The sequence below is a fragment of the Ascaphus truei genome, chromosome 5 (assembly GCF_040206685.1).
Source record: "Ascaphus truei isolate aAscTru1 chromosome 5, aAscTru1.hap1, whole genome shotgun sequence".
Lineage (NCBI taxonomy): Eukaryota > Metazoa > Chordata > Amphibia > Anura > Ascaphidae > Ascaphus > Ascaphus truei.
Window position 1 is genome coordinate 232,493,804 of NC_134487.1, and position 24,513 is coordinate 232,518,316.

Genomic DNA, 24,513 nt, shown 5'->3' on the forward strand with positions numbered 1-24,513 from the left:
AGGACCCCCAGACACCTGTGGAGTTTACCCGGGGACCCCCAAACACTCGCGGGCTCACCCGTGGACCCCATTGTGGCCCACATTGACCCGCGGGGATCACCTGGAGGCCCATGGTGCCTAGCAGGGACTACCCGGAGACCCCCAGGGCACCCCCCTCTGGTGCACTGTCGGGCCTGAGGTAATAATCCTGTATGTAAAATAATAAATCATGTTTTTATGGGGGGGCACAGGGGGTGGGTGGGTTATGTATTAATGTTTGTTAAATATGGTAATGTTTATTGTGGGGCATAGGAGGTAGTAGTGGGGCTGTTCTGTGTAGTGTTTTTATTGTGGGTAGTGGGGGTGGATGTCTGAGGAAGGGACGCATTAGTCCTGAAACGTTACCTTTATTAGCTCTGATGCTGTGAATACTTTATTGAAGTTTTTTCAAACTCAAAACAAAGTCTCCTGTGTGCTCCTTCTTTTCCTCTATTTTGTGTTCATTAAAAAATAAATAAAAGGATTACACATTTTTAATATTCTGAAAAGAATCACAATTATGCGGGAGACGTCAAATTAGGATATATCCTTTATTTACTGATGAAGTAAAAAGATTACACTTTTATTTATGTATTTTTTTTAAAACTTATTTTAACAAAATAAATAGGATTGTTTGTCAGTGGCCTCCTCCTTAAAACATTTTGCACTTTTGGTTTCTAAGAAAAGAAAACTTCTCTCTTCCTGTCCCTTCCGTGCAGGTTAGTTTGGCACAAGCAGCTTAAATGGAAAAGTCTGAAGCTGAAGCTTGCTGAAGAGGAAACTGATTCTCTAGCAGTGAAGTGTTGCTTTCTGAATTGCAAAACATGCTGGGTCAAAAAGGGTTAAGTGAAAATATTTGGAAGCCTAGAAGGCACACTCATTTGCATACACGTAACCCCGAATCCTTTGCCTCTGCAGTGGCTCACAAACTTGTTTAATAGGAAAACATTGTGGTGACTGAGGAGGGAAGCACAACAGCGCTTAATTTTAGCACGGGGTTACTGCATTGTTACAAGTTCCCTCCTCCTCAGAGACATCTAACTGGAAGGGTCTCAACACCTTTACTGTCCCCCAAACATTAACACCACTCCTGATATGCACTCTGACAGTTTGGCAGATAAGGGGTAAAAATAAAAGAATTGACACATATTCCCCCAACACACACTTCCACCGTGATTAATTTCCAAGTGCTCTGGAGACTACTATTGTTCTTGAAACAATGGGTATCTGGACACCTTAAAAATGGAAGCCTTGAGAGCAGATGTAATTTAATGGTGTTTTTTGCTCATTTTACTGCAGGCAGAGATCATGGGCAGGAACAATTAGAAAATCAGAAATAAACAAAACAAAAACAACGATGGTTTATAATTGTTAAAATATCCCAAATGTATTTGTAGGGACTGCAAACCATGATGAAGAATGTTTATTGAAACGGTATAGAAATGAAAGACACTCTCTCCCTCTCTTTACATATTGTGCTCTGCTGTCATAAAAAAACATTTCACTGATCGAGATTTCAGTCAGAATGAAAATACAGTTTTAACAAGCAGGGGGACATTCTTGGCGTTTACATAGAATATACAAAGGGTGAAGGGACTGCATATATAAACCGTTTCATTTTTTATTTTTTTTAAATGCCCTGGTCTAGTGGGCTGTAACTCCACCACTCGTTAATAGTCAGGATTATGCAGTTCATTTCAGCATGGGGCCATATATACACACAGATTATTCAGGGGAGAAAAAAAATCAATCTATGTTATAAGGGAAAAAAAAAAATCAATCTGTTATAAGGGAAAAAAAATACATATTTTTGCCACTTTAACCAAGAGCCTGTGAGTGCCTTGTATTGTACAGTTTATAAATGCTTCACTAATAAAGCTAGACCAGTTAACCCAGGGGTGTGCAAACTTTTCCCCCTGCGCACCCGCCTGCTCTCCCCAGCGTCAAATAACGCCGCAGGGCCATGTGACGTCACATCACCATGGAAGCGTGACCCCGCAGCGTCATTTGACACATCGCTGGAAGGCAAGGTAAGTTTGTTAGAGGCCTCGCGTGATCCTCCAGCATTTAATTTAAATGCCTTGGGGGGACGGGACGTGGGACCACTGTATCCGCCGCCCCTCCTCCCGCGTCCGAGTCAACCTATTCATGTAAGTGCCACTCCATTGCAATTGTGTGTAATTTTTTTTAAATTTATTTAGGTTATGGTGGGTGAAAAGGTGACTAAAAACGCTCCACCATATAAAAATATTAACTTGTGAGCACATTCACGTGTCTGTGAGTGGGTTCACTGGCTTTGCATCTCATCCCAGGCTATGTTTAAAAACTGTGTTTAAACCAGCGAGCATTGGCTTAAGGGCTCTATGTAATAATGGACTTGAGACAAAAGGTGGCACTGTGTGCTCATTTGCATGTCATTTCCCAGAATCCCTTGCTGCAGTGGAAGCACTGTATGCTAGGTGAATGGCAAAAAGCAGGGTTGCAGACCTGTCTAAGACATGTGAATGTGCTCACAAGTAATATTTTTTATATATATTTATTCACATTTTCAGTTATGGTGAGTGAAAAAGGCACCACGGTGGAGGTTTCTTGTTGCCTTGTTCACCCACCATAACTTAAAATGTGATGGTAAATCCTACAGACTTGAAAATTGTAAAGCCAGTACAACCAACCTCACACTGATGAGATCCATTAAGGTCGAAACATGTCTGTTAGTGGTTTCTCTGGTTTTGCATCTGATTCCCATGCTGTGCTTAAACAGCGAGCATTAGTTTATAAGGGTTCCATGTAAAAATAGATTTCAGGCAAAAGGTGACACATTGTGTGCTCATTTGCATGTAATGTCCCAGACAATCTTTTGGCTTATGCATAAACCTCTCAAGACTATGTCACAGACATACAGACACACAAAAGGGACCCTTTTTATTTTTCATTATGTATTAATCGCTCAATCCCCATGTAAATTTGCACAATTGTAGGTCTATTAGGTATACAAGAAGTACAATGTAGACTATCAATTTATGTTGACATAATAGTGACATTAATTTAGTTAACAAGTAAAGGATACACTTTTGTAGGTACATGTTCATTAAACAAGAAATATAAGTTTCTCCTTTGTAGCTTGTAAATGTGTTTAAACTGTTTTAATCTAATCTAAAACACTAAGATTACTATAACGTTTGCGTTCAAAGTATGGTTCAAGTCCTCCTGGAGAAACGCACACCGAAAGACCAGAAAGCCACTGCCTGATGCATAATCGAAAACGTGTTGATCCAGCTGCTCCAACTCCTGAACGATACTGTACGTTCTTTTACGATTCGCTTTTTTTTAGTCCTCCTAGAGACAATCTTTTAACACAAAACATTTTATGTAAGCGTTTTGGACCATAATTCTTGATTATTTTTGTTGTGATTTTTCTGCAAATATGACAAAAAATAAAAAGGGTCCAGTTTTCTCTGAACAGTGTGAGAGATATATATAGATATCCATATATATATCCAAGAGTAGGACCAAAACGTTGATCTGTGCATAAAATATTTTTTCAGCATATTGAGTTCCTGAGAGTGCCTATTTAAACTCTGTTTTTGTATCCACAAGTTTGCTACTTATTACGCGAGTGATTATATATATTTATAGTTCTGCAGGCCAACTACTTTAAAATCAAAAGGAGTTTATCCCTTGTTCAACCAGCAACACATTTCTGTGCATTCCTCTGCATGTTATTTATATGCCTTTGCAAAACCATACAATTGCCGGATTTTTAGGAAGTCTGAAATATGGCTGCCACTTCCATACAAATCAATCGTTAATTACATTTCTAAGGAATAAAAACAGAGCCATGGGATATATATGTACACGCACGTACGCACGCACGCTTTAATGACTTGGATCTTTTGCACCATTAATAGCTGCAGTGGGGTCAGTTGTGTAGCAGCAAAAATCGAGCCACACGAGTTTTATTTTACCCCCTTCTCTGCCAAGATTAAAGCAATGACAGAGGAGAGGGAGAGGCCATCCCCTGTCAGTGTACGGCTGGAAGGTGGGGGAGTGCAGGAGGGAGCGAAGGAGCAGGTCTAGGAGAGGCCCTTGTATGAATCCAGGTTGAATGCCGTTTCCAAGAAGCGTTTCAGCTCTGTTGTGTGGGTTTTCTTGTTACCCGTCGCAGGAGCAGCTGCAGGATCCCTACCAGCGTACCTTGGAGGGAGGGGGAGACACAAAAAAAAGGGTCAATGCAAACAAACACAGGATTTCAATCTCCAGCTCAGCATTTGAGAAGAGTAGACTCCATGTCCCATAGCTCCCTTCTGTCTGTCACCCTGCGGGAGTAGGGAAAGACTCCATGGGTCGTAGCTTGCAAATGTGGGTTAGTGTGTTGTCCAAGTCCCTGTCTGGAAATGGTTATGGGCAGTGGTCGACAAATCACCAAAAAATCTACTCGCCACCTAGTACCACACGTGTGCTGCTTGGGCCAATAGGAGCTCGCCACGATGTTAAAGCCACTCGCCCGGGGCGTGCAAATGTATAGGTTTGTCGAACACTGGCTATGGGGGTGAGTGCCAGGCCCTGGGTGTATCACATGTACGCAACACTCACCATACAGGTTTTGCGCGGTTTATCGTGGTGCGTAATCTCGGCTTCACGTAGTCGTAGTAGCCCTGGTTCTTGTGCTCCTCCTGGCACCACGCCACTTCCGCGTTGGGGTATTTATTCACTTCCTGTCCCACCAGATCAAACGGGAATGGAGAAAGCTGGAGGGGGGGCAAATGAAAAAGGTGGTGAACAACAGGTCAGCACCACATTTATTTTTTGTTTGAAATATTTCTCCCCTATTCTCCACTTACTGATTTTTAAGCTACATTTCATTCCTAAAAAATAAACCCAACACCTAAATTAATATGGCTGCTAAAGCCCTCTTGCTTAGTTAGATTTTAAGACTTCAACGAGCCTCGTCAGAAGAGCAAAGGACGAGACAGTCTCTCCAATATCTGCATGGAAAATACGTGTTTGAAAATGTCAGTCAATTTCTGATCTATAATTTTGTGAAAAAATTGTACTTCAAATCTTTTGGCCAAAATAAAATAATATGAAAATAATGTGGGTGGGGGGACCCTGCAGATAAGACTCCCTTGGGGGATGCACAGAACTCGGGTTCAGGTGAAACTTTGTAGCCTCAATGAAACACAGGTCATGGGGACAGGGGACGGGGGAATAGGCTTAGGGAGAAGCGTAGTGGTAATGTCACTGCCTTTGAACTCTGTTACCATCCCAGTTAGGTCTCCTTGTAAGTATGTATGTATGTTTTCATTTATATAACGCCATCCATGTACATAGCGCTTCACAGCAGTAATACACTTGATATAATAATATAACACATAATGGGAATAAGCGCTTGAGACATAAAAGTAACATTTGGGGGAAAAGGAGTCCCTGCCCTGAAGAGCTTACTATCTAACTAACTTTATCTCCCCCTGCCTCAGGCATCAAGATTACATTGCAAGTTCTTCAAGACAGGGTCTCATTGTATTTACCATTGTATTAAATCCTGCCCACTCACCTGCTCCACGCGTGCGATGGCCACGTCCGACTCCATGCCTCGGGTGCTGCGTTCCTTGGTCAGGTCGTAGTACACTTTCCCGGTGCAGAAGAGCAGGCGTTTCACCCCCTCGGGATTCTGGGAGGCAGGACCGCTGTCCGGGATCACTCTCTGGAAGTGAGTGCCTGGGGTGGAAGGGGAAGCAGGGTGGGAGTGGATTATACAGGGGTAAGGGGAGCTGCTACATATCGCTCATGAATGAATGCAGGACATGCTATATGTCTGCTTCCCATTACTCCACTACAACTCTGGAGAAGGAGCTTAGTGGGAATGCCTTTGCAGTGGGTGAAACCGGTTACAATCCCAGCGTCAGCTCCTTGTCACCTTGGGCAAGTCACTTTGGCCCATATATACTAAACAGTGCTGGTCTGTAAGACACATTACGGTGCCAGAAGATACCTTACAGCCTATTCAAGTGAATACGTCAGAAGGTGCCTCGTGGAATAGCACCACTTCGAAAACATGGCACTTTATCTCACTATGCCTCAGGTACCAACATTAGATTGCTTCCTCTTCAGCCCAGTGCCTGGAAAAAGTCTCTGTACAGCACCAAATATTCTGTCAGCGCTATATAAAACTAGAGTATATACTGTAACAGGGGGAGTGGAGGACACGGTGAACGATGCAACGAGCATTTAGCTCAATTGTTACCCGATATTGAGTCAGCAGGTCAAATAAATCCCTCTTAGCACCACTTAAAAAAAGCTAAAACAAATAGTAGCAATGCACCCCCTGCCCACATGTCCTGCTTAAAAAATACAAAAACAAACAAACTCCCCCCCCCGTTTTTCTAGTGTTAAAAACATGATTTAATCTCTAGCTTGTAAAGTTACCATGGGAACCTTTACACTGCTCTAGGGAGAGCTCCATTTTAAGCTCCCATGACACTTAATATTTCAAAAGCTTATATCTCCTTAGTAAAGCATTACATTTATAAAAAAAAAATTGGAATGGACAATAATAAATAGAAACATATGGTGATCAGTAAGAACTGCTGTTTCAAACAAAAAAGACCTTAAGAAATTAGATCATTTAATTAGGAAACTTGATTCCAAACACAAACCCCATCCATCCCAAACATTAGGAAACCAGTTAGGTAGGACTAGAAGGGACGTTTAGGTTTTACAGGTGGAATAAACCGGTAAGGTCAAAATAATTGTATGATATGGGTAACGAACCTGACATATTTTAGACTCAGAAACGTTAATCAATACAGGTGAAGCCTAGAACATAAGCTATTAAAACTTTAACTGCTACTATATCATGTGATCCCAGGGTGATATCTGAGGAATTTACTAAATACAATTTGAAAATGTATTATCTTTGGTCACAACCTTCTAAAGTAACTATTGAGAAATACGCACAAGAGGGTGCTTCTCAGTTTACGGATGTCGGCCAAAACACCAGCACGCTAAAATAACTGGGTCATTTAAGACCTGAAAACATTCAACGCTCTAGGTCCAGATGGCATCTCCATATTTATTAAAGAAGCATCTCATTAAATCTTAAGCCTGTGCTACAAACGCCAGATGCACCGGACCTCCCCTCACTGCACTTCCAACAATGTAGGCCTCTCAACAGGACACTTCGATTGAAGTTCTTTGGGGCGGGGTCTCCTTTAGCCTTATGTTGTCACTTTTAATAAAACGTTATTATGCCATGGTATTTTTCTTCTAATTATTTATTAAGATCCAAACATATTTGGAGAACCGTAGAGCTGCGGTGCGCAAACTGGGGGGTGGGAGATTTTTCATGTTGCATTATATCCAAATATATTTAAACACTTTCAAATAATTGAAAATAAAAGATGAATTTTGCAGTCAATTAGGAAGTTGAATGTAATGAGGCAGATTCTGTGATTCCATCTCATACTATAAGTGACCCCCTACACCGAGCTCCCTCCAACCTCGTACACGCTCTGCCCCCCTCTTACCAAACAACATTTCATCAAAACTTGACCTGGCCTCAGGATGACGCAGGAGGGACTTTGGAGTGAACATGATCAACTAAGAGAAGGAGATAAAATTAACAAGGAGAGGGTGGAGAGAGTGGGGCATTTCAGAGAGGGTGGAGAGAGGGGGACATTACAGTGAAGGTGGAGAGAGGGGGACATTACAGAGAAGGTGGAGAGAGGGGTGTTTGTGAGAGAGAGAGAGAGAGAGAGAGAGAGAGAGATTACAGAGCGAGACAGAGATAAAGAGGGAGAGATATTACAGAGAGCGAGAGAAAGAGATATTACACAGAGAGAGAAAGAAAGATATTACAGAGAGAAGAGACACAAAGAAATTAAAGAGAGAGATATTACAGAGAGTGAGAAAGGGAGACAGAGATTAAAGAGCGTGATAGAGCACAGTACTGTACCGGTTTGCGGAAAGGCAGCAGGATCTGTCGGCGCACCACGTGGAAGAAGTTGGCTGGAGTGGAGCAGTTAACAACGATCCAGTTGCAGTCATAAAGCTGACGAACAGCAAAGTCCTCCGTGATTTTCTACAGGGGAAGAGAGGTGGGGGGCGTACAGAGGGAGAGAGTGAGAGGTGGGGTAGAGAGAGAGAGGTGGGGTCGAGAGAGAGAAAGAGAGGTGGGAGGGAGAGAGAAAGAGAGAGAGGTGGGAGAGAGGTCGGAAGGAGAGAGGTGGGAGAGAAAGAGAGGTGAGCGAAAGAGAGAGACAGAGGGGGTTAGAGAAAGAGAGAGGGGGTTAGAGAGGGACAGAGGGGGTTAGAGAGAGAGGGGTGGGGGGAGAGAGAGAATATTAAACATGTCTCAGCAATAGGAGCTATGTGCAGGTATAAAGCAGTTTAAACGTGACCGAAGCATGGATCCCCCAGTAGGATAACGCAGAGACAACCCTGCCCCCAACACACAGATACCACACATGGATAAAATAGGCTCTTACAGGATGCACGTCTGGATCATCATTGCACATCTGCAGAAAGCGCTCGGGTCTGGCAGAGGAATGTTCAGGACCCTGAGATACAAACACAGGAAGGAATCAGAAAACACACACACACTTATAGGGGGGACAATTAAATTCCTTCCTGGCTCCAAATAATAGCAGATTTCAGATTTCTCCCTGGATCAACATCCCATATTTACTTATTTGGTATATCACTGTATACCTTTCCTTTCTAAAACCATGTCAGACCTTTGTTTTTGAAGATATCTTTTGTACCTGCCATTACAGTCTCCAAGGGTAATAAATTCCACATTTTTACTGCCCTTTCCTCTGTTGCTGGTGAAATCTCCTTTCCTCCAACCTTAAGGAATGACCCTGTGTCGTTTGTACTGCCCATGTGATGAATAGTTATTTTGGAAGCTCCTTGTATTGTCCCTGCATATATTTGTATATAGTTAGCACATCCCCTCTTAGACACGTTTTTTTTTAATGTAAACCAATGTAATTTAGCTAGCCTCTCCTCATAAATCAGATTATCCATCCCCTTTATTAATATGGTGGCTCTTCTCTGCACTTTTCATAGTTCCATAATGTCTTTTTATGGTGGTGCCCCAAACTGTACTCCATATTCAAGGTGGGGTCTTATTAATGCTTTATACAGTGGCATAATTAACTTTTACATTCATTATAGGAGCATTCATCAGTACATTCAGTAAATCCATGAAAACGTTTTCAGGGAAAAGGTTATCAACCGCAGCCTAAGCATTCAAGAAACAGATTGATGATTCATAATCTGTAAAGAAAGAGAAAAAAATTGTGCGCTGATAAAATGGACCCTGAAAATAGTTAAACCGAAATAAGGGAAGATTAAATGGCCCTATGTAAAAATATGGGCAATTTGAACAAATGTAGAAAGCTAAAATAGAATATACACAAATAGTAAAAAATATATATATAAAAATAAATACAACGACAGAATGAACATTTAACACATAAATGTGTGTGACATGAACCAAAGGGAGTTACTAAGTGGGTGATAAGCAGACTGGTATTATATGAAAGAATTGGTAAAATGGGTCAGTAATAAAAAGATTTGTTGAGGTTGGTGTCCTTGTGGTGTGCCAAAAATCAAATGCTGCCTTAGAAATACTATGGATAACCAATCCTTAGTGTGGAAATTGCATCAAAAGAAAAAAGGAAAAAAGGCGCAATTGTTTGGGAAAAAGTGGTTTGTTTATAGTTAGAATGGAAGATATAAAAGCACACAATGCAAATATACAAAAAGAAAATAGATAAACTGCAAAAAATGAATATAGATATACTGCAATAAAAAATGAAAAGTTTTGCCTGCTAAGTAAGGACTGGTGCCGATAAGCCTGAAGTAGAAATGAAGTCTGTATATGAAACTCCAAAATGAGCCTGTGGTGTTTCTGAGGATGAAAGTTGAAACTCAGCTTGTCAAATAGATGCCGAATTAGTGTTGCTGTGCTGGGGAGCGTAGGACACCGTCCTGACAGCAGCATCAGTAGCCGTACTGTGATTCCACGATTGCAACGCGGAAGCAAGCGGTGAAAGAGCATGCACGCTTACCTGGCGCTGAGCACTTACCACGAAGTGTCCGAAGTGGGTGAGAATGTGCCCTATACCAGGGGAGCGCAAACTTTTGTTGTTGCGCCCCCTTGCCTTCTGTCCTCCATTCTTGCGGCCCCCCTTACCTTGGTGCAGCGTCAAATTATGCTGCGGGTCGTGTGATGTCATGTGACCCATGGCGTCATTTGACGTCACGTTCCCATGGCCATGAGACGTGATGTCACATGGCCATGTAATGTGACGCCACATGGTGAGGGTGGCCCACAGCTGGGGAGAGCCGTGTCCGTACTGGCAGCCGGGCAAATCAGTTGGGTGAAAACCGGGAGCAGCAGAGGCCTGAGACCATCCCCAAGGTTGGTAAGTTTGTATTTATTTGGTGTTTTTTTTTTTTTTTAAATGTATTTGAGGCTGGGTGTTTTAAAAAAAAATACATATATATATATATATTTTTTTTTATATGTGTATTTGGGGGGTTTGTATGTATTTGAGGGGTGGGGGGTTTGGTATGGATTTGTGGGGTGGGGGCGTTTGGTATTTATTTGGGGGGTGGGGGTATTGGTATGTATTTGCAGGGGCGTGGGGTGGTGGCATGTATTTGGGGTGGAGGAGTTGGTATGTATTGGGGGGGTTGGTTTGTATTTGGTGTGTGGGAAGGTTTTATGTGTATGTATTTGGTGGGTAGAAAGTTTTTTGTATTGGGGGGGGTGGTGTTTTTTGGTATGTATTTTGTGTGGGGGGGATTGTGTGTGTACGGGGAGGAAATGAGTGGGAGATGGGGGGATTGAGTGAGAGTAGGGTAATTGATGGAGGGGGGAGTGAGAGGAGAGAGAGGGGAGGGAGGAAAAGAGGGAATAAGAGTGAGATGCAGGGGAGAGAAATACATGCGAGTGAGGGGAGGGGGAGTGAGACAGAGGGGAGAGAAACACATGGGAAGGAGGGGAAAAGGGAAATAGAGGGGGCTCGCAAGGTGTGAAATGGGGGGCACAGAAGGCCGCCAACATGGGGGTGGGGGGGTGGGGAAGAGGGGAGTCGGAGAGTCTTGTCGTAACTCTAGTCCTGGGCCCCGGGAAATCTGTCTGTGGTCTGTCAGGTTTCTTGCATTTGCAAGCATGCATTTAAGGTTTTTTTTCCAATCTGTGCTATTGTTATCTTATCTGCTCCTGCCTTTCTACTCCAATTGGATTTAGTCTTTAGAAGTTTACTTCTAAATCGGTAATTAATATGGGTGTCTTTCTGCTTGCCAATCTCTCACTCCCCCTCCATTCTACGTCCATGACCCCTAGCTGTTTCTCCATTCCTATCCATTCTATCTAGTTCATTACCTCTTTCATGTCCCTCCGCCGTTCCTAGTTTAAAATCTCCTCCAACCTTTATAACATCCTCCCCCGAGCACAGAAGATATACATTTTGTATTTATTTATTCTCTCAGTGCAGTAATGCCCATCTCAGCCCCTGTCCATTTCTTACCATGCCTTCCATGCCGTGGGGTAGTAGCAGTACGATGCCGTTCTGTCGCACCCACTTTGCCTGCCCCGGGCAGATGAACTGATCGATGATGCACTGAGCAGTGTTGTGGAAATCCCCAAACTGGGCTTCCCACAGCACCAGGGCATTTGGACTTGCCATAGCAAAGCCCAGCTCAAATCCTGGGGAACGGGAAGAGAGATTAAATGAAATTAGAAAAAAAAACAGACAGTCCAAGGCCCTTTGTGGGCTAGATTTAACTCGCAAGCAAGAGAATGAAAATCCCTGTTTGTATCAGGGACAAAATCAATTACCTGCACCCTGTAATGAAACCCCCCTCACTCGCCCAACACACCATCTAGAGACCCCACGTACTCACTCTGTGAAGAGACCTCCCCCTTACTCACCGAGCAACTGGTCCCCCTGCAGTCACCCAAAACCCCATCCCTTTGCAGAGAGCCCAGTCATTCATGCAACATGTATTCAAGAGAACCCCAGCACCTTATCCCTGTGCAAAGACATCCCCCTCACTCATTGAGCACCCCACGCTGTGCAGAAAATCTCCCCATCCCCTCACTCACCTAGCACCCCGTACTCAGACAAGGAGCTGTTGCAGACGGTGTAGGGAGCCTGGTTGGGCCACAGATGGTTCATGGGAATGCATGTCCGCTTGTCTACGTTCTGGTCATGTAACACGTGATGACGATGACTGGGGAAGGGGAAGAAGAAAAAAAACAGGACTTGGTATGAGCTCACACTCCCCCAGCCGGAAACAAATAGCATGGACCAACAAGAGTTGAGAACTTGTGATAATGAGCACAAGGCCAAACCGAGTGGGAGCGCTAAAGCCACCCCGAGTCGGAGCGCACACTTTTAGTAGCCTACAAGATGCTCATTATAATTGGAGGGATCCTAAATATGAAAGAAAGCAAAGGGTCAAATAGGGTCTGAGGTTTTACAACAGATAAGAATCACCACCTTCCCAATTCTTTAATAGTAGCAGACATACCTGGAATTAACCCCTTAATGTTGTAGCTTTATTTTTAATTACACTTTTACAATGTTAAACAATAAGCAAAACATCCATAAACAAAATGCAAGTCGCAGCTGATATTTAGCTTTTAAATATGAGAAGAGGAGCTGCGGTGTCACAGATTTCTATTTCTGCAAGAAAAACTATTTTACAGGGGCCCGCGAGTTAGAGCCAAAAAATGTGTTTATAACAAGCAACAAACGCTCTGCAGTTAAGAATATAGGAAAAGAAAGATCATGCCCCCAATTGCAGCACTCTGTAAAACTCAAAGAGAGATACCGGCGCCTAATAAGTCCAATTAGGTGGAGTCCTGGAAATCCAGTGGAAATAATTCAAGATCCAGAATGATAATCAGCAATCTCTCAGTCTTGAGATGACCAGATGGAACTTCATTCATGGGGAGTGGAACATGAAACGAAAAAACAGAATTTAGTGCAACACAGCTATGATAATTTATACAGACATGAACTCACAGGCAAAGCTGGAAATAAAAGTTAGTTTAATGTAACTATAAAATATAAAATGTTGGACAATGATATCAGGAGATGCCGATCCGGTAGAGTAAAACCAGAGTATAACTCACAGGACGGCAGAAGGTTAAATGCAATGAGCGCCAACCAGGCTGGTGAGATTTGTCCTCCACGTGCAGAGAGTGTGGATCACCGGCGTGTTCCTCCGTGTGTTGCAGTTCCCGAGACCGGAAGTGACTTCCCCGATGTACTTCTCCGTGTCCCGTGCTTGCCAAGACCGGTAGTGACGTCACAAATGGACGGGACCTTCAACGGGGCTGGCAAACGAACGGAGATCTTTACTCCTCTGCCCCTCTGTACAGAACTGCAGCACTCTGCATAGAACCTGCTTCACCTTAGAATGTCCAATGTAAAAACAACCCTACGCGTTTCGTGCGCTTGCGCACACTTCCTCAGGGGTTGACGCAAGCGCACGAAACGCGTAGGGTTGTTTTTACATTGTTTAGACATTCTAAGGTGAAGCAGGTTCTATACAGAGTGCTGCAGTTCTGTACAGAGGGGCAGAGGAGTGAAGATCTCCGTTCGTTTGCCAGCCCCGTTGAAGGTCCCGTCCATTTGTGACGTCACTACCGGTCTCGGCAAACACGGGACACGGAGAAGTACATCGGGGACGTCACTTCCGGTCTCGGGAACCGCAACACACGGTGGAACACGCCGGTCATCCACACTCGCTGCACGTGGAGGACAGATCTCACCAGCCTGGTTGGAGCTCATTGCATTTAACCTTCTGCCGTCCTGCGAGTTATACTCTGGTTTTACTCTACCGGATCGGCATCTCCTGATATCATTGTCCAACATTTTATATTTTATAGTTACATTAAACTAACTTTTATTTCCAGCTTTGCCTTTGTGTTTGTTAGTCTTGTTTGTGTTGTTTTGTAGGTCCTGTGAGTTCATGTCTGTATGAATTATCATAGCTGTGTTGCACTAAATTCTTTTTTTTCGTTTCATGTTCCACTCCCCATGAATGAAGTTCCATCTGGTCATCTCAAGACTGAGAGATTGCTGATTATCATTCTGGAACTTGAATTATTTCCACTGGATTTCCAGGACTCCACCTAATTGGACTTATTAGGCGCCGGTATCTCTCTTTGTTTTTTCCTATGTTCTGATTGTGCCATCAGATTTCCATCAGGCTGCCTAGCTTCCCCATAAGGGTTCACCCCCATATAGGGTCTATTGATTGTCCATCTATTTTCATTCGCGCTATTCTACATCATCTTATTCTTTTTTACTCTGTAAAACTCACAACATAAATTACTAGTTAAAGGTGCGTATATTTATGAAATCAATAAAAAAATGAATTAAAAAAATTCAGCATGCAAAAATAAATCAAGAAGATTAAAATGCTTGTGTATATATATATATATATATATATATATATATATATATATATATATATATATACACAGCTAAACCCCGTTATAACGCGCCTCGTTATACCGCGGTTTTCCCGTGGCTCCCGTTTAAAAAAAAAAAAAAAAAAAAATTTAAATTTTTTTTTTTTTACACACTGCACACACACTGCTCATTGCTCACACTGCACACTGCTCATTGCTCACACTGCACACACTGCACACACTGCACACACTGCACACACTGCACACACTGCACACACTGCACACACACTGCTCATTGCTCACACTGCACACACTGCACACACACACTGCTCATTGCTCACACTGCACACACTGACACACTGCACACACACTGCTCATTGCTCACACTGACACACTGCACACACACTGCACACTGCACACACACTGACACACTGCACACACACTGCACACTGCACACACACTGCTCATTGCTCACACTGCACACACACTGCTCATTGCTCACACTGCACACTGCACACACACTGCTCATTGCTCACACTGCACACACTGACACTGCACACACTGCACACACACTGCTCATTGGACACACTGCACACACACTGCACACTGCACACACACTGCTCATTGCTCACACTGCACACACTGACACTGCACACACTGCACACACACTGCTCATTGGACACACTGCACACACACTGCTCATTGGACACACTGCACACACACTGCACACTGCACACACACTGCTCATTGCACACACACTGCACACACACTGCACACACACTGCACACACACTGCACACAATTATTATATAGAAATAAACAGACAACTGCACTTTAACAGATGTATTTTGCCTGTACAACGTCTTGTGACTTTTGTTTCACAAAGTTAAGGGGGTGGGAAGTCATTGTGCTGTGGGGGTTGGGGGGGTGGCGGGGCCCTGCGCTGCGGCTACGGCGGGCCCTGTACTGCGGCGGGGGGGGGGGGGATTAGCGGTCTGTGTGTGTGAGTGCGAGTGCCTGTCTGTGTGTGTGTGTGTGAGTGCGTGAGTGCCTGCATGTGTGTGCGCGCGTGTGTGTGTATGAGTGCGTGAGTGCCTGTGTGTGTGTGTGTGTGTGTGTGTGTGTGTGTGTGTATGTGTGTATGTATGAGTGCTCCAGCCCGAGTCCGTGGAGGGAGGGGGGGGGGGGGAGAGTAGCGGGTCCCTCCTGCAGCCAGTGGAGGGAGTGGGGGGAGAGTAGCAGCTCCCTCCTGCAGTCCGGGGAGGGGGGGGAGAGTAGCAGCTCCCTCCTGCAGTCCGGGGAGGGGGGGGAGAGTAGCAGGTCCCTCCTGCAGCCCGTGTAGGGAGGGGGGGGGGGGAGAGTAGCAGCTCCCTCCTGCAGTCCGTGGAGGGAGGGGGGGGAGAGTAGCGGGTCCCTCCGCTCAAGCCACGCCCCCCCTCCCTGTCAAACCGCCCACCTCCCGCTCCGGCTCTTACACACACACTCAGACACTCACAGACACTCACAGACACTCACAGACACTTACGCACACTTACGCACACTTACGCACACTCACGCACACTCACGCACACTCACGCACACTCACGCACACTCACAGACACTCACAGACACTCACACACACTCACACACACTCACACACACTTAGACACTCACACACACTCACACACTCACGCACGCACACTTACGCACACTCACGCACACTCACGCACACTTACAGACACTCACACACACTCACACACACTCCCACACACTCACACACACTTAGACACTCACACACACACAGACACTCACAGACACTCACGCACACTCACGCACACTCACGCACACTCACGCACACTCACACACTCACACACACTCACACACACTTACACACACTTACACACACACTCAGACACTTACACACACACTCAGACACTTACACACACTCAGACACTTACACACACTCACAGACACTTACACACACTCATATACACACACACACTTTCTCTCCCATATATACATACACACACACACACACTCTCTCACTCTACACAGACGGGGGGTGGGGTCGGAGCAGAGGAAAGGCCGCGACCAGCACCACCACCCGCTCCCCCCTCCTCCCGCGCAGGCAGCGGGAGCACCGGGGACAGCGGTGGGGAGAAGAAACCCCCCGCTACCACCTCCATGCAGGCAGCGGGATCTGAGGTAAGCGGCGACCTGAGGGACATCCCCGCTCCCATCTCCTGCCCCGCGGCCTGTCCCGCGGTGACAGGGGGAAGCGGGGAGCGGAGGGACATGCCCGCTCCCATCTCCTGCCCCGCGGCCTGTCACGCGGTGACAGGGGGAAGCGGGGACAGGAGGGACATCCCCGCTCCCATCTCCTGCCCCGCGGCCTGTCCCGCGGTGACAGGGGGAAGCGGGGACAGGAGGGACATCCCCGCTCCCATCTCCTGCCCCGCGGGCTGTCCCGCGGTGACAGGGGGAAGCGGGGAGCGGAGGGACATGCCCGCTCCCATCTCCTGTCCCGCGGGATGAATATGCGCTAAAGCGCGGCGGCCATTTTTTTTTCTCGCGACCCCGTTAGTAACGCGGTGGTCTCGGGGTGGACCCCGAGACCCGCGTTATAACGGGGTTTAGCTGTATATATATATAAAGCAGAAAATAGCCGTGTTAGTCCAGTTGCGATAGTGCAGAATAAATGAGTTCTTCAGTATTCGGTGATACCTTTTTTATTGGACTAACAATTTATGTCATAGGACAAGCTTTCGAGAGTTATCCTCTCTTCTTCAGGTCAGTATCAGTATTGCTTGACCTGAAGAAGAGAGGATAACTCTCGAAAGCTTGTCCTATGACATAAATTGTTAGTCCAATAAAAAAGGTATCACCGAATACTGAAGAACTCATTTATTCTGCACTATATACATATATATATATATACACACACACACACACACACACACACACACACACACACTACAAATCAGGACCTCTGGATAGAAGACACAGCACACTGAGTATCGTGAAAAAGAAAAATAGGTGAATTGTGGGTCAAATAGGACACCAACGTTTCACATTAGGACCTTCATCATTCCTGGTGTGGTTATTGCTCGGGAATTCTAAGACACTAACCTCATCCTTCCCCTCCTCCTCACCCTTCCAACCGCTCCTCCACTCACCCTCCTTACCGCTCCTCCACCTCATCTCTCCCTCCCATCACTTTCTTTTAATAAAATTGTGATGTCCCCAATACTATCCTGCCTTCTCTACTTCAGGATTCTTACTTTTTCCTCATGTGCCAACTGACTTCCTATCTTCCTTTGTCTGCTTTCTGTGTAAACTTTATAGCTATCTGACTCTCATTATCTGCCCCCAGGCTATGTGCATTACGAAGTCACCAGTATGATGTCAGGTGCCAGATACATAGCCTATCAGATACAACACCCAGTGGCTGACTTGCTTAGAGAAATTGTAATAACTCATAGAAATAAAAATAGAATGTATCCAATTTACACGAGATCCTGAGAACAAGGAGCAGGTTTTTTTGTCTGTTTGTTACTACGTAACTATGTAATTTCCAAACAGACAAAAACCTGCTCCTTGTTCTCAGGAACTCGTGCAACATTTGGTTACATTTTCTTTAGAGGTATCCAAATGCATAGCGAACAGACAAAACTTTCCAAAATATATACAGGTACACAATGGGACCGGAGCATGTATGTAAAGCGAAAATGTACTTAAAGTGAAGCACTACCTATTCCCCACTTATCGATGCATGTGCTGTACTGCAATAGTAATATACGGGCGTAACTGATGTAAATAACGCTTGTGTAACAGGCTCTATAGTCTCCCCACTTGCGCACAGCTTCGGTACAGGTAGGGAGCCGGAATTGCTGTTCAGGACATGCTGACAGGCGCATGCGTGAGCTGCCGTTTGCCTACTGGGCGACATGTCCTTACTCGCGAGTGTACTTAAAGTGAGTGTCCTTAAACCGGGGTATGCCTGTAGTGGATTACATAGTCTGAGGCACGCACAGCTAGAATAATTTGCCTGGGTGCACAGGGCCGCTGACAGATTTCCTGGGGCGCCGGAAGCTGAGTGCACCAAGAAGTCGGGCCCAGCTTCTGGCGCGCACCGATGGGGGAGAGAGAGGACGGCGTGGGAAGAATCAGGCAGAAGTTGGGGAGAGCCGGAGCCCGGCGGTAACCAGAGGCCCGGCAGCTAGACACAGAAGTTGGGCCCGGCTCTGGCCAGGCCTAGCTTCCAGTCAGTTGTGTCCCCTACAGCCACCGGGCCTGTGACACTTTTTACGGCTCTCCCCCCATGTCGGCGGCCCTGTGGGTGCACATTAAACTAAATTAGAAAGTCAAAAAGTAGAATAAAATTCACAGGACTTGAAGAAAATGCAAAATACTGTAGTAGTTTCATTTATCAATGTTTCAGTTTATACATAAGGCTTTATCACGATTATATAATATATCTTGACTTATATCTGTATGCTGAATTTTTTAACATTTCTTTTCTATAAATAAGATACATATCTTAAAGAAGCAGTTCTGCCTTTTTTTTTCCTTTCCTTTAAACAGCTCTTCATCTCCGGGGAATCCGTACAGCACACCTATAGGACTGATTGCTGCTTTAAACTTGTAATGTATATGTCCAGTATTATAAGGGGTTTTCCAAAGTGCTCCAATGTGGGGCAGTATTTTGCTTTCTTTGCCCTTATGAATTTCTTTCTGGCCCAGGTAGCACTGGCCCAATGTTTGAGATTCATAAAACTCCATATTCCAATTTGTCCCTATGACCATAACCAGTTGGTATTCCTGTGGAGAACGTCCCGCTCCGAAGGACACTCAGGGTTTGTAAAAACAAAGCACAAAGATGCATTTTTAGCAAGTGTAAAACACCTTGCAGCCTATTTGTTTGACTGGGCCAGAAGTTGTCTTATTAGCAATCACTGCTTAGATAACATGGGCTTAAACCCATGACAATGATGTATATGGCAATGGCCTGGTATTCTCCTGGCACAGAGTGAATGTAACCAGATTCAACACAATGTAGATTTAGACAGAAGTGGCCCCTGGCACAGCAGGAGGTGGGAGATCCCGGTTGTACCTGAAGGTTCCCCTCTCCACGTCCTGCCCGCTCAGCCGGATATGGATGCCCTCCTTCAGCAGCGACCCGAATGCCATATACTCTCCCAGGGCCCAGTCAACGGTCCTATTCTTTACCATCTCCCCACGAGCTTTGAGAATGCGGCTCAAACCTGAGGGGATGGGGGGGGGGGGGGAGTGAGTGAAAGAGGAGGGTGAGTGAAAGAGGAGGGTGCGAAAAAGAGAAGAGAGAAATAGAGAGAGAGAGGGGGGAGAAAGAGAGAGAGAGAGGAGGGGGGAGAGAGAGAGAGAGGGGGGGGGAGAGAGAGAAGGGGGAGAGAGAGGGGGGAGAGAGAGGGGGAGAGAGAGAGAAAAAGAGGGGAGACAGAAAGAGGGAGCAGAGAGAGAGAGAGGGAGAGAGGGAGAGAGACAGAGAGAAAAAGAGGGGAAAGAGAAAGAGTGGGAGAGAAAAAGGTGGGAGAGAGGGAAGAAAAAAAAGAGGAGAGAAAGAGGGGAGTGACAGAGAAAGAGGGTGAACAGGGAAAAAGGAAAGCTAGAAATATAGGTGGCACCGCTGGATGCCCTCCCCGCATACCCCCGTGGATGGTGAAGTCCTCCACGGGCACAGAGCTTGCAGTGTTTCCAATATGTGTCAGATCTTCCTCGCTGAGGCCAGTGGAGGGGCAGGACATGCTGCGTGGCTGCCCATCCAGGGTGAAGAAACCTGCAACAGGAATGGGCGTGTTACTGGCACCGCCAGGGGAGGGGGATCTCAAACACACTGTTTTTATTTTTTTATTATTACTGTCCCCTTGCCATAAACCTTTGTCATGCTCTCTGCAGTGACTCTAAATGCCGTAACCCATACCAAGCATATTCAGAATCTTAACAGTTTTGAAGAAAGTGACAGCCATTTTTATTTTATCCCAAAAACTATCGATTTGGTGCTAAAAAGATTTAATCTCCCTATACCATGATTTCCATTGAGAAATTAAGCCTGGAATCCATTATCTGCCACACAAGCTATAAACACGCAGACACGTAGCGATGTCCGGTGATACCGACACAAAATGTGTTCCAATAAAACAGCTAAAGAAATTTGAAACAGTACATATTCAGACTGCAGACAGCATAGATGTCTTAAAGAGTGGTTGCCAGCTCTGTTCTTCATTGGTGCAGACTTGGCTGTACATGCAGTGAACGCAGCTCCGGGCGACTGCTGCTCGAAAGCAATTGTGGAAGCTAAAATGTGTTCATTTTAAAAGAACAAAACGCACACAAGATTGTGAAAAAAAATTCTAATTCAATATTCAAAGTGAATTGATAATTTTCAACTGATAGTTAAATATTAAACTATATCAATAATGTGATAAGATTAACAAAAAAAGTGAATGACAACAATGTATCAAATAATGGTGTCCAAATTAACACTAGTGAAGTTAAATAACCGGATACAAATGTAAACTTCAATAAAATGTGTGTCTTTATTTATATAGCCAACATTAAACAGTGTCTTATATACACCCCCCCCCGCATGTGTCCCCGATTGTCCTCCATTAAAATATAGGCAACAGGCTTTTCTTCCTCTGGATCTTGCGACATCTGTGACGTCATCACGGTGCGTCTTCCAGCCTTCAGGTGCTGATGCGTGTGACGTCATCGCGTTCGATATCCAACGTAGGTACGCCTCCTGGACGTTCCATCTTGCCCTTCCTCTGACGTCCATGGTTTCTTCAGTCCCTCAAGACGTGGGGCGGAGCCAATGATCTCTGTTATGCGCCGTGATGTGTTCTTGACGGCAGGGACCTCCCCTTTCTCCAAAATCACTCCTTTAGTGCTTTCATCCATGTATAATGTGCGGCAATGTGTGTATTGCTTTCTTGTTCCCACGATCATCTTTATATGCCTCCTGTGGTGATGATTAAAGATGATCGTGGGAACAAGATCGTTGGATATCGAACGCGATGACGTCACACGCATCAGAGCACCTGAAGGCTGGAAGACGCACCGTGATGACGTCACAGATGTCGCAAGATCCAGAGGAAGAAAAGCCTGTTGCCTATATTTTAATGGAGGACAATCAGACAAATCGGGGACACATGTGGGGGGGGGGGGGGGGTGTATATAAGACACTGTTTAATGTTGGTTTTTATCATGCCATTAGCATTTGAGAAAGGCCCTTTGGGCCAAAACATCATCACACTGGCTAAATAAAAAAATTTCACAAGCAGAAATCCGTAGTGCCCAGGCTCTTCCTTCCTATTTGACTTGGAATACCACCCAGAGATTCCTGAACCAGGAGCACCGGGCTGCTTTGTGAAAAACGGGCTGCGGGTGGGTGGGTGAGTGGGTGGGTGGGTATTGGCTGTGAAAAACGGGCTGCGGGTGGGTGGGTGTGAAAAACGTGCTGCTGGTTGTGAAAAACGGCCTGCGGGTGGGTGGGTGTGTGTGAAAAACGGGCTGCTGGTTGTGAAAAACGGGCTGCTGGTTGTGAAAAACGGGCTGCTGTGAAAAACGGGCTGCTGTTGTGAAAAACGGGCTGCGGGTGGGTGGGTGGGTGTGAAAAACGGGCTGCTTTGTGAAAAACGGGCTGCGGGTGGGTGGGCGTGAAAAACGGGCTGCGGGTGGGTGGGTGGACGTGAAAAACGGGCTGCGGGTGGGTGGGTGGGCGTGAAAAACGGGCTGCGGGTGGGTGGGCGTGAAAAACGGGCTGCTGTGAAAAACAGGCTGCTTTTGTGAAAAACGGGCTTTTGTGAAAAACGGGCTGCTGGTTGTGAAAAACGGGCTGCTGGTTGTGAAAAACGGGCTGCTGGTTGTGAAAAACGGGCTGCTGGTTGTGAAAAACGGGCTGCTGGTTGTGAAAAACGGGCTGCTGGTTGTGAAAAACGGGCTGCTGGTTGTGAAAAACGGGATGCTGGTTGTGAAAAACGGGCTGCGGGTGGGTGGTTGTGAAAAACGGCCTGCTTTGTGAAAAACGGGCTGCGGGTGGGTGGGTGTGAAAAACGGGCTGCTTTGTGAAAAACGGGCTGCGGGTGGGTGGGCGTGAAAAACGGGCTGCGGGTGGGTGGGTGGGCGTGAAAAACGGGCTGCGGGTGGGTGGGTGGGCGTGAAAAACGGGCTGCGGGTGGGTGGGTGGGCGTGAAAAACGGGCTGCGGGTGGGTGGGTGTGAAAAACGGGCTGCGGGTGGGTGTGAAAAACGGGCTGCTGTGAAAAACAGGCTGCTTTTGTGAAAAACGGGCTGCTGGTTGTGAAAAACGGGCTGCTGGTTGTGAAAAACGGGCTGCTGGTTGTGAAAAACGGGCTGCTGGTTGTGAAAAACGGGCTGCTGGTTGTGAAAAACGGGCTGCTGGTTGTGAAAAACGGGCTGCTGGTTGTGAAAAACGGGCTGCTGGTTGTGAAAAACGGGCTGCTGGTTGTGAAAAACGGGCTGCTGGTTGTGAAAAACGGGCTGCTGGTTGTGAAAAACGGGCTGCTGGTTGTGAAAAACGGGCTGCTGGTTGTGAAAAACGGGCTGCTGGTTGTGAAAAACGGACTGCTGGTTGTGAAAAACGGGCTGCTGGTTGTGAAAAACGGGCTGCTGGTTGTGAAAAACGGGCTGCTGGTTGTGAAAAACGGGCTGCTGGTTGTGAAAAACGGGCTGCTTTGTGAAAAACGGGCCTGTGAAAAACGGGCTGCTTGTGAAAAACGGGCTGCTTTGTGAAAAACGGGCTGCAGGTGGGTGGGTGTGTGTGAAAAACGGGCTGCTTGTGAAAAACGGGCTGCAGGTGGGTGTCTGTGAGAGAGAGTGTCCGTCTGTCTGTGAGAGAGAGTGTCCGTCTGTCTGTGTCTGACAGAGAGTGAGGTCAGAGAGAGTGAGGTCAGAGAGAGAGAGAGAGAGAGTGTGAGGTCAGAGAGAGAGAGAGAGAGAGAGAGAGTGAGGTCAGAAAGAGAGAGAGAGAGAGAGGTCTGAGAGAGAGAGACAGGTCGGAGAGAGAGAGGTCTGAGAGAGAGGTGAGAGAGAGAGAGAGAGAGAGAGAGAGAGAGAGGTCAGAGAGAGAGAGGTCTGAAAGAGAGGTCTGAGAGAGAGAGAGAGGTCTGAGAGAGAGAGAGAGAGTGAGGTCTGAGAGAGAGAGTGAGGTCTGAGAGAGAGAGTGAGGTCTGAGAGAGAGAGTGAGGTCTGAGAGAGAGAGTGAGGTCTGAGAGAGAGAGTGAGGTCTGAGAGAGAGAGTGAGGTCTGAGAGAGAGAGAGAGTGAGGTCTGAGAGAGAGAGAGAGTGAGGTCTGAGAGTGAGGTCTGAGAGAGAGAGAGAGAGAGAGAGAGTGAGGTCTGAGAGAGAGAGAGAGAGAGAGAGGTCTGAGAGAGAGAGTGAGGTCTGAGAGAGAGGTCTGAGAGAGAGAGAGAGAGAGAGAGAGAGAGAGAGAGAGAGAGGTCAGAGAGAGGTCTGAGAGAGAGAGAGGTCTGAGAGAGAGAGAGAGAGGTCTGAGAGAGAGAGAGAGAGGTCTGAGAGAGAGAGAGAGGTCTGAGAGAGAGGTAGAGAGAGAGAGAGGTCAGAGAGAGAGAGGTCTGAGAGAGAGAGGTCTGAGAGAGAGGGAGTGAGGTCTGAGAGAGAGAGAGAGAGAGAGAGAGAGAGAGAGTGAGGTCTGAGAGAGTGAGGTCTGAGAGAGAGAGAGTGAGGTCTGAGAGAGAGAGAGTGAGGTCTGAGAGAGAGAGAGTGAGGTCTGAGAGAGAGAGTGAGGTCTGAGAGAGAGAGTGAGGTCTGAGAGAGAGAGTGAGGTCTGAGAGAGAGAGGTCTGAGAGTGAGGTCTGTGAGAGAGAGAGAAAGAGAGAGAGAGAGAGAGGTCTGAGAGAGAGTGAGGTCTGAGAGAGAGAGAGAGGGGTCTGAGAGAGTGAGGTCTGAGAGAGAGTGAGGTCTGAGAGAGAGAGAGAGGTCAGAGAGAGAGAGGTCTGAGAGTGAGGTCTGAGAGAGAGAGGTCTGAGAGAGAGGTCTGAGAGAGAGGTCTGAG

The 24,513-nt window shown here is 46.1% G+C and overlaps 1 protein-coding gene across 5 annotated transcripts in view; it reads right to left on the reverse strand.

Annotated features, from left to right (window-relative positions):
* Window positions 1-546: 546 nt before the first annotated feature.
* Window positions 547-24,513, reverse strand: part of OGDH (oxoglutarate dehydrogenase) — a 75,924-nt gene continuing 51,957 nt past the window's right edge. For all 5 annotated transcript variants that reach the window (XM_075601715.1, XM_075601710.1, XM_075601714.1 and 2 more), the window contains 10 exons: window positions 20,126-20,254; window positions 19,553-19,703; window positions 12,140-12,267; window positions 11,562-11,740; window positions 8,505-8,576; window positions 7,973-8,098; window positions 7,545-7,617; window positions 5,573-5,736; window positions 4,612-4,766; window positions 547-4,212 (listed from right to left, as the gene is read on the reverse strand). In XM_075601715.1, the coding sequence (XP_075457830.1) occupies window positions 4,092-4,212; window positions 4,612-4,766; window positions 5,573-5,736; window positions 7,545-7,617; window positions 7,973-8,098; window positions 8,505-8,576; window positions 11,562-11,740; window positions 12,140-12,267; window positions 19,553-19,703; window positions 20,126-20,254 (1,298 nt within the window). In that variant the 3' untranslated portion in view covers window positions 547-4,091. The remainder of the gene's footprint in view (window positions 4,213-4,611; window positions 4,767-5,572; window positions 5,737-7,544; window positions 7,618-7,972; window positions 8,099-8,504; window positions 8,577-11,561; window positions 11,741-12,139; window positions 12,268-19,552; window positions 19,704-20,125; window positions 20,255-24,513) is intronic.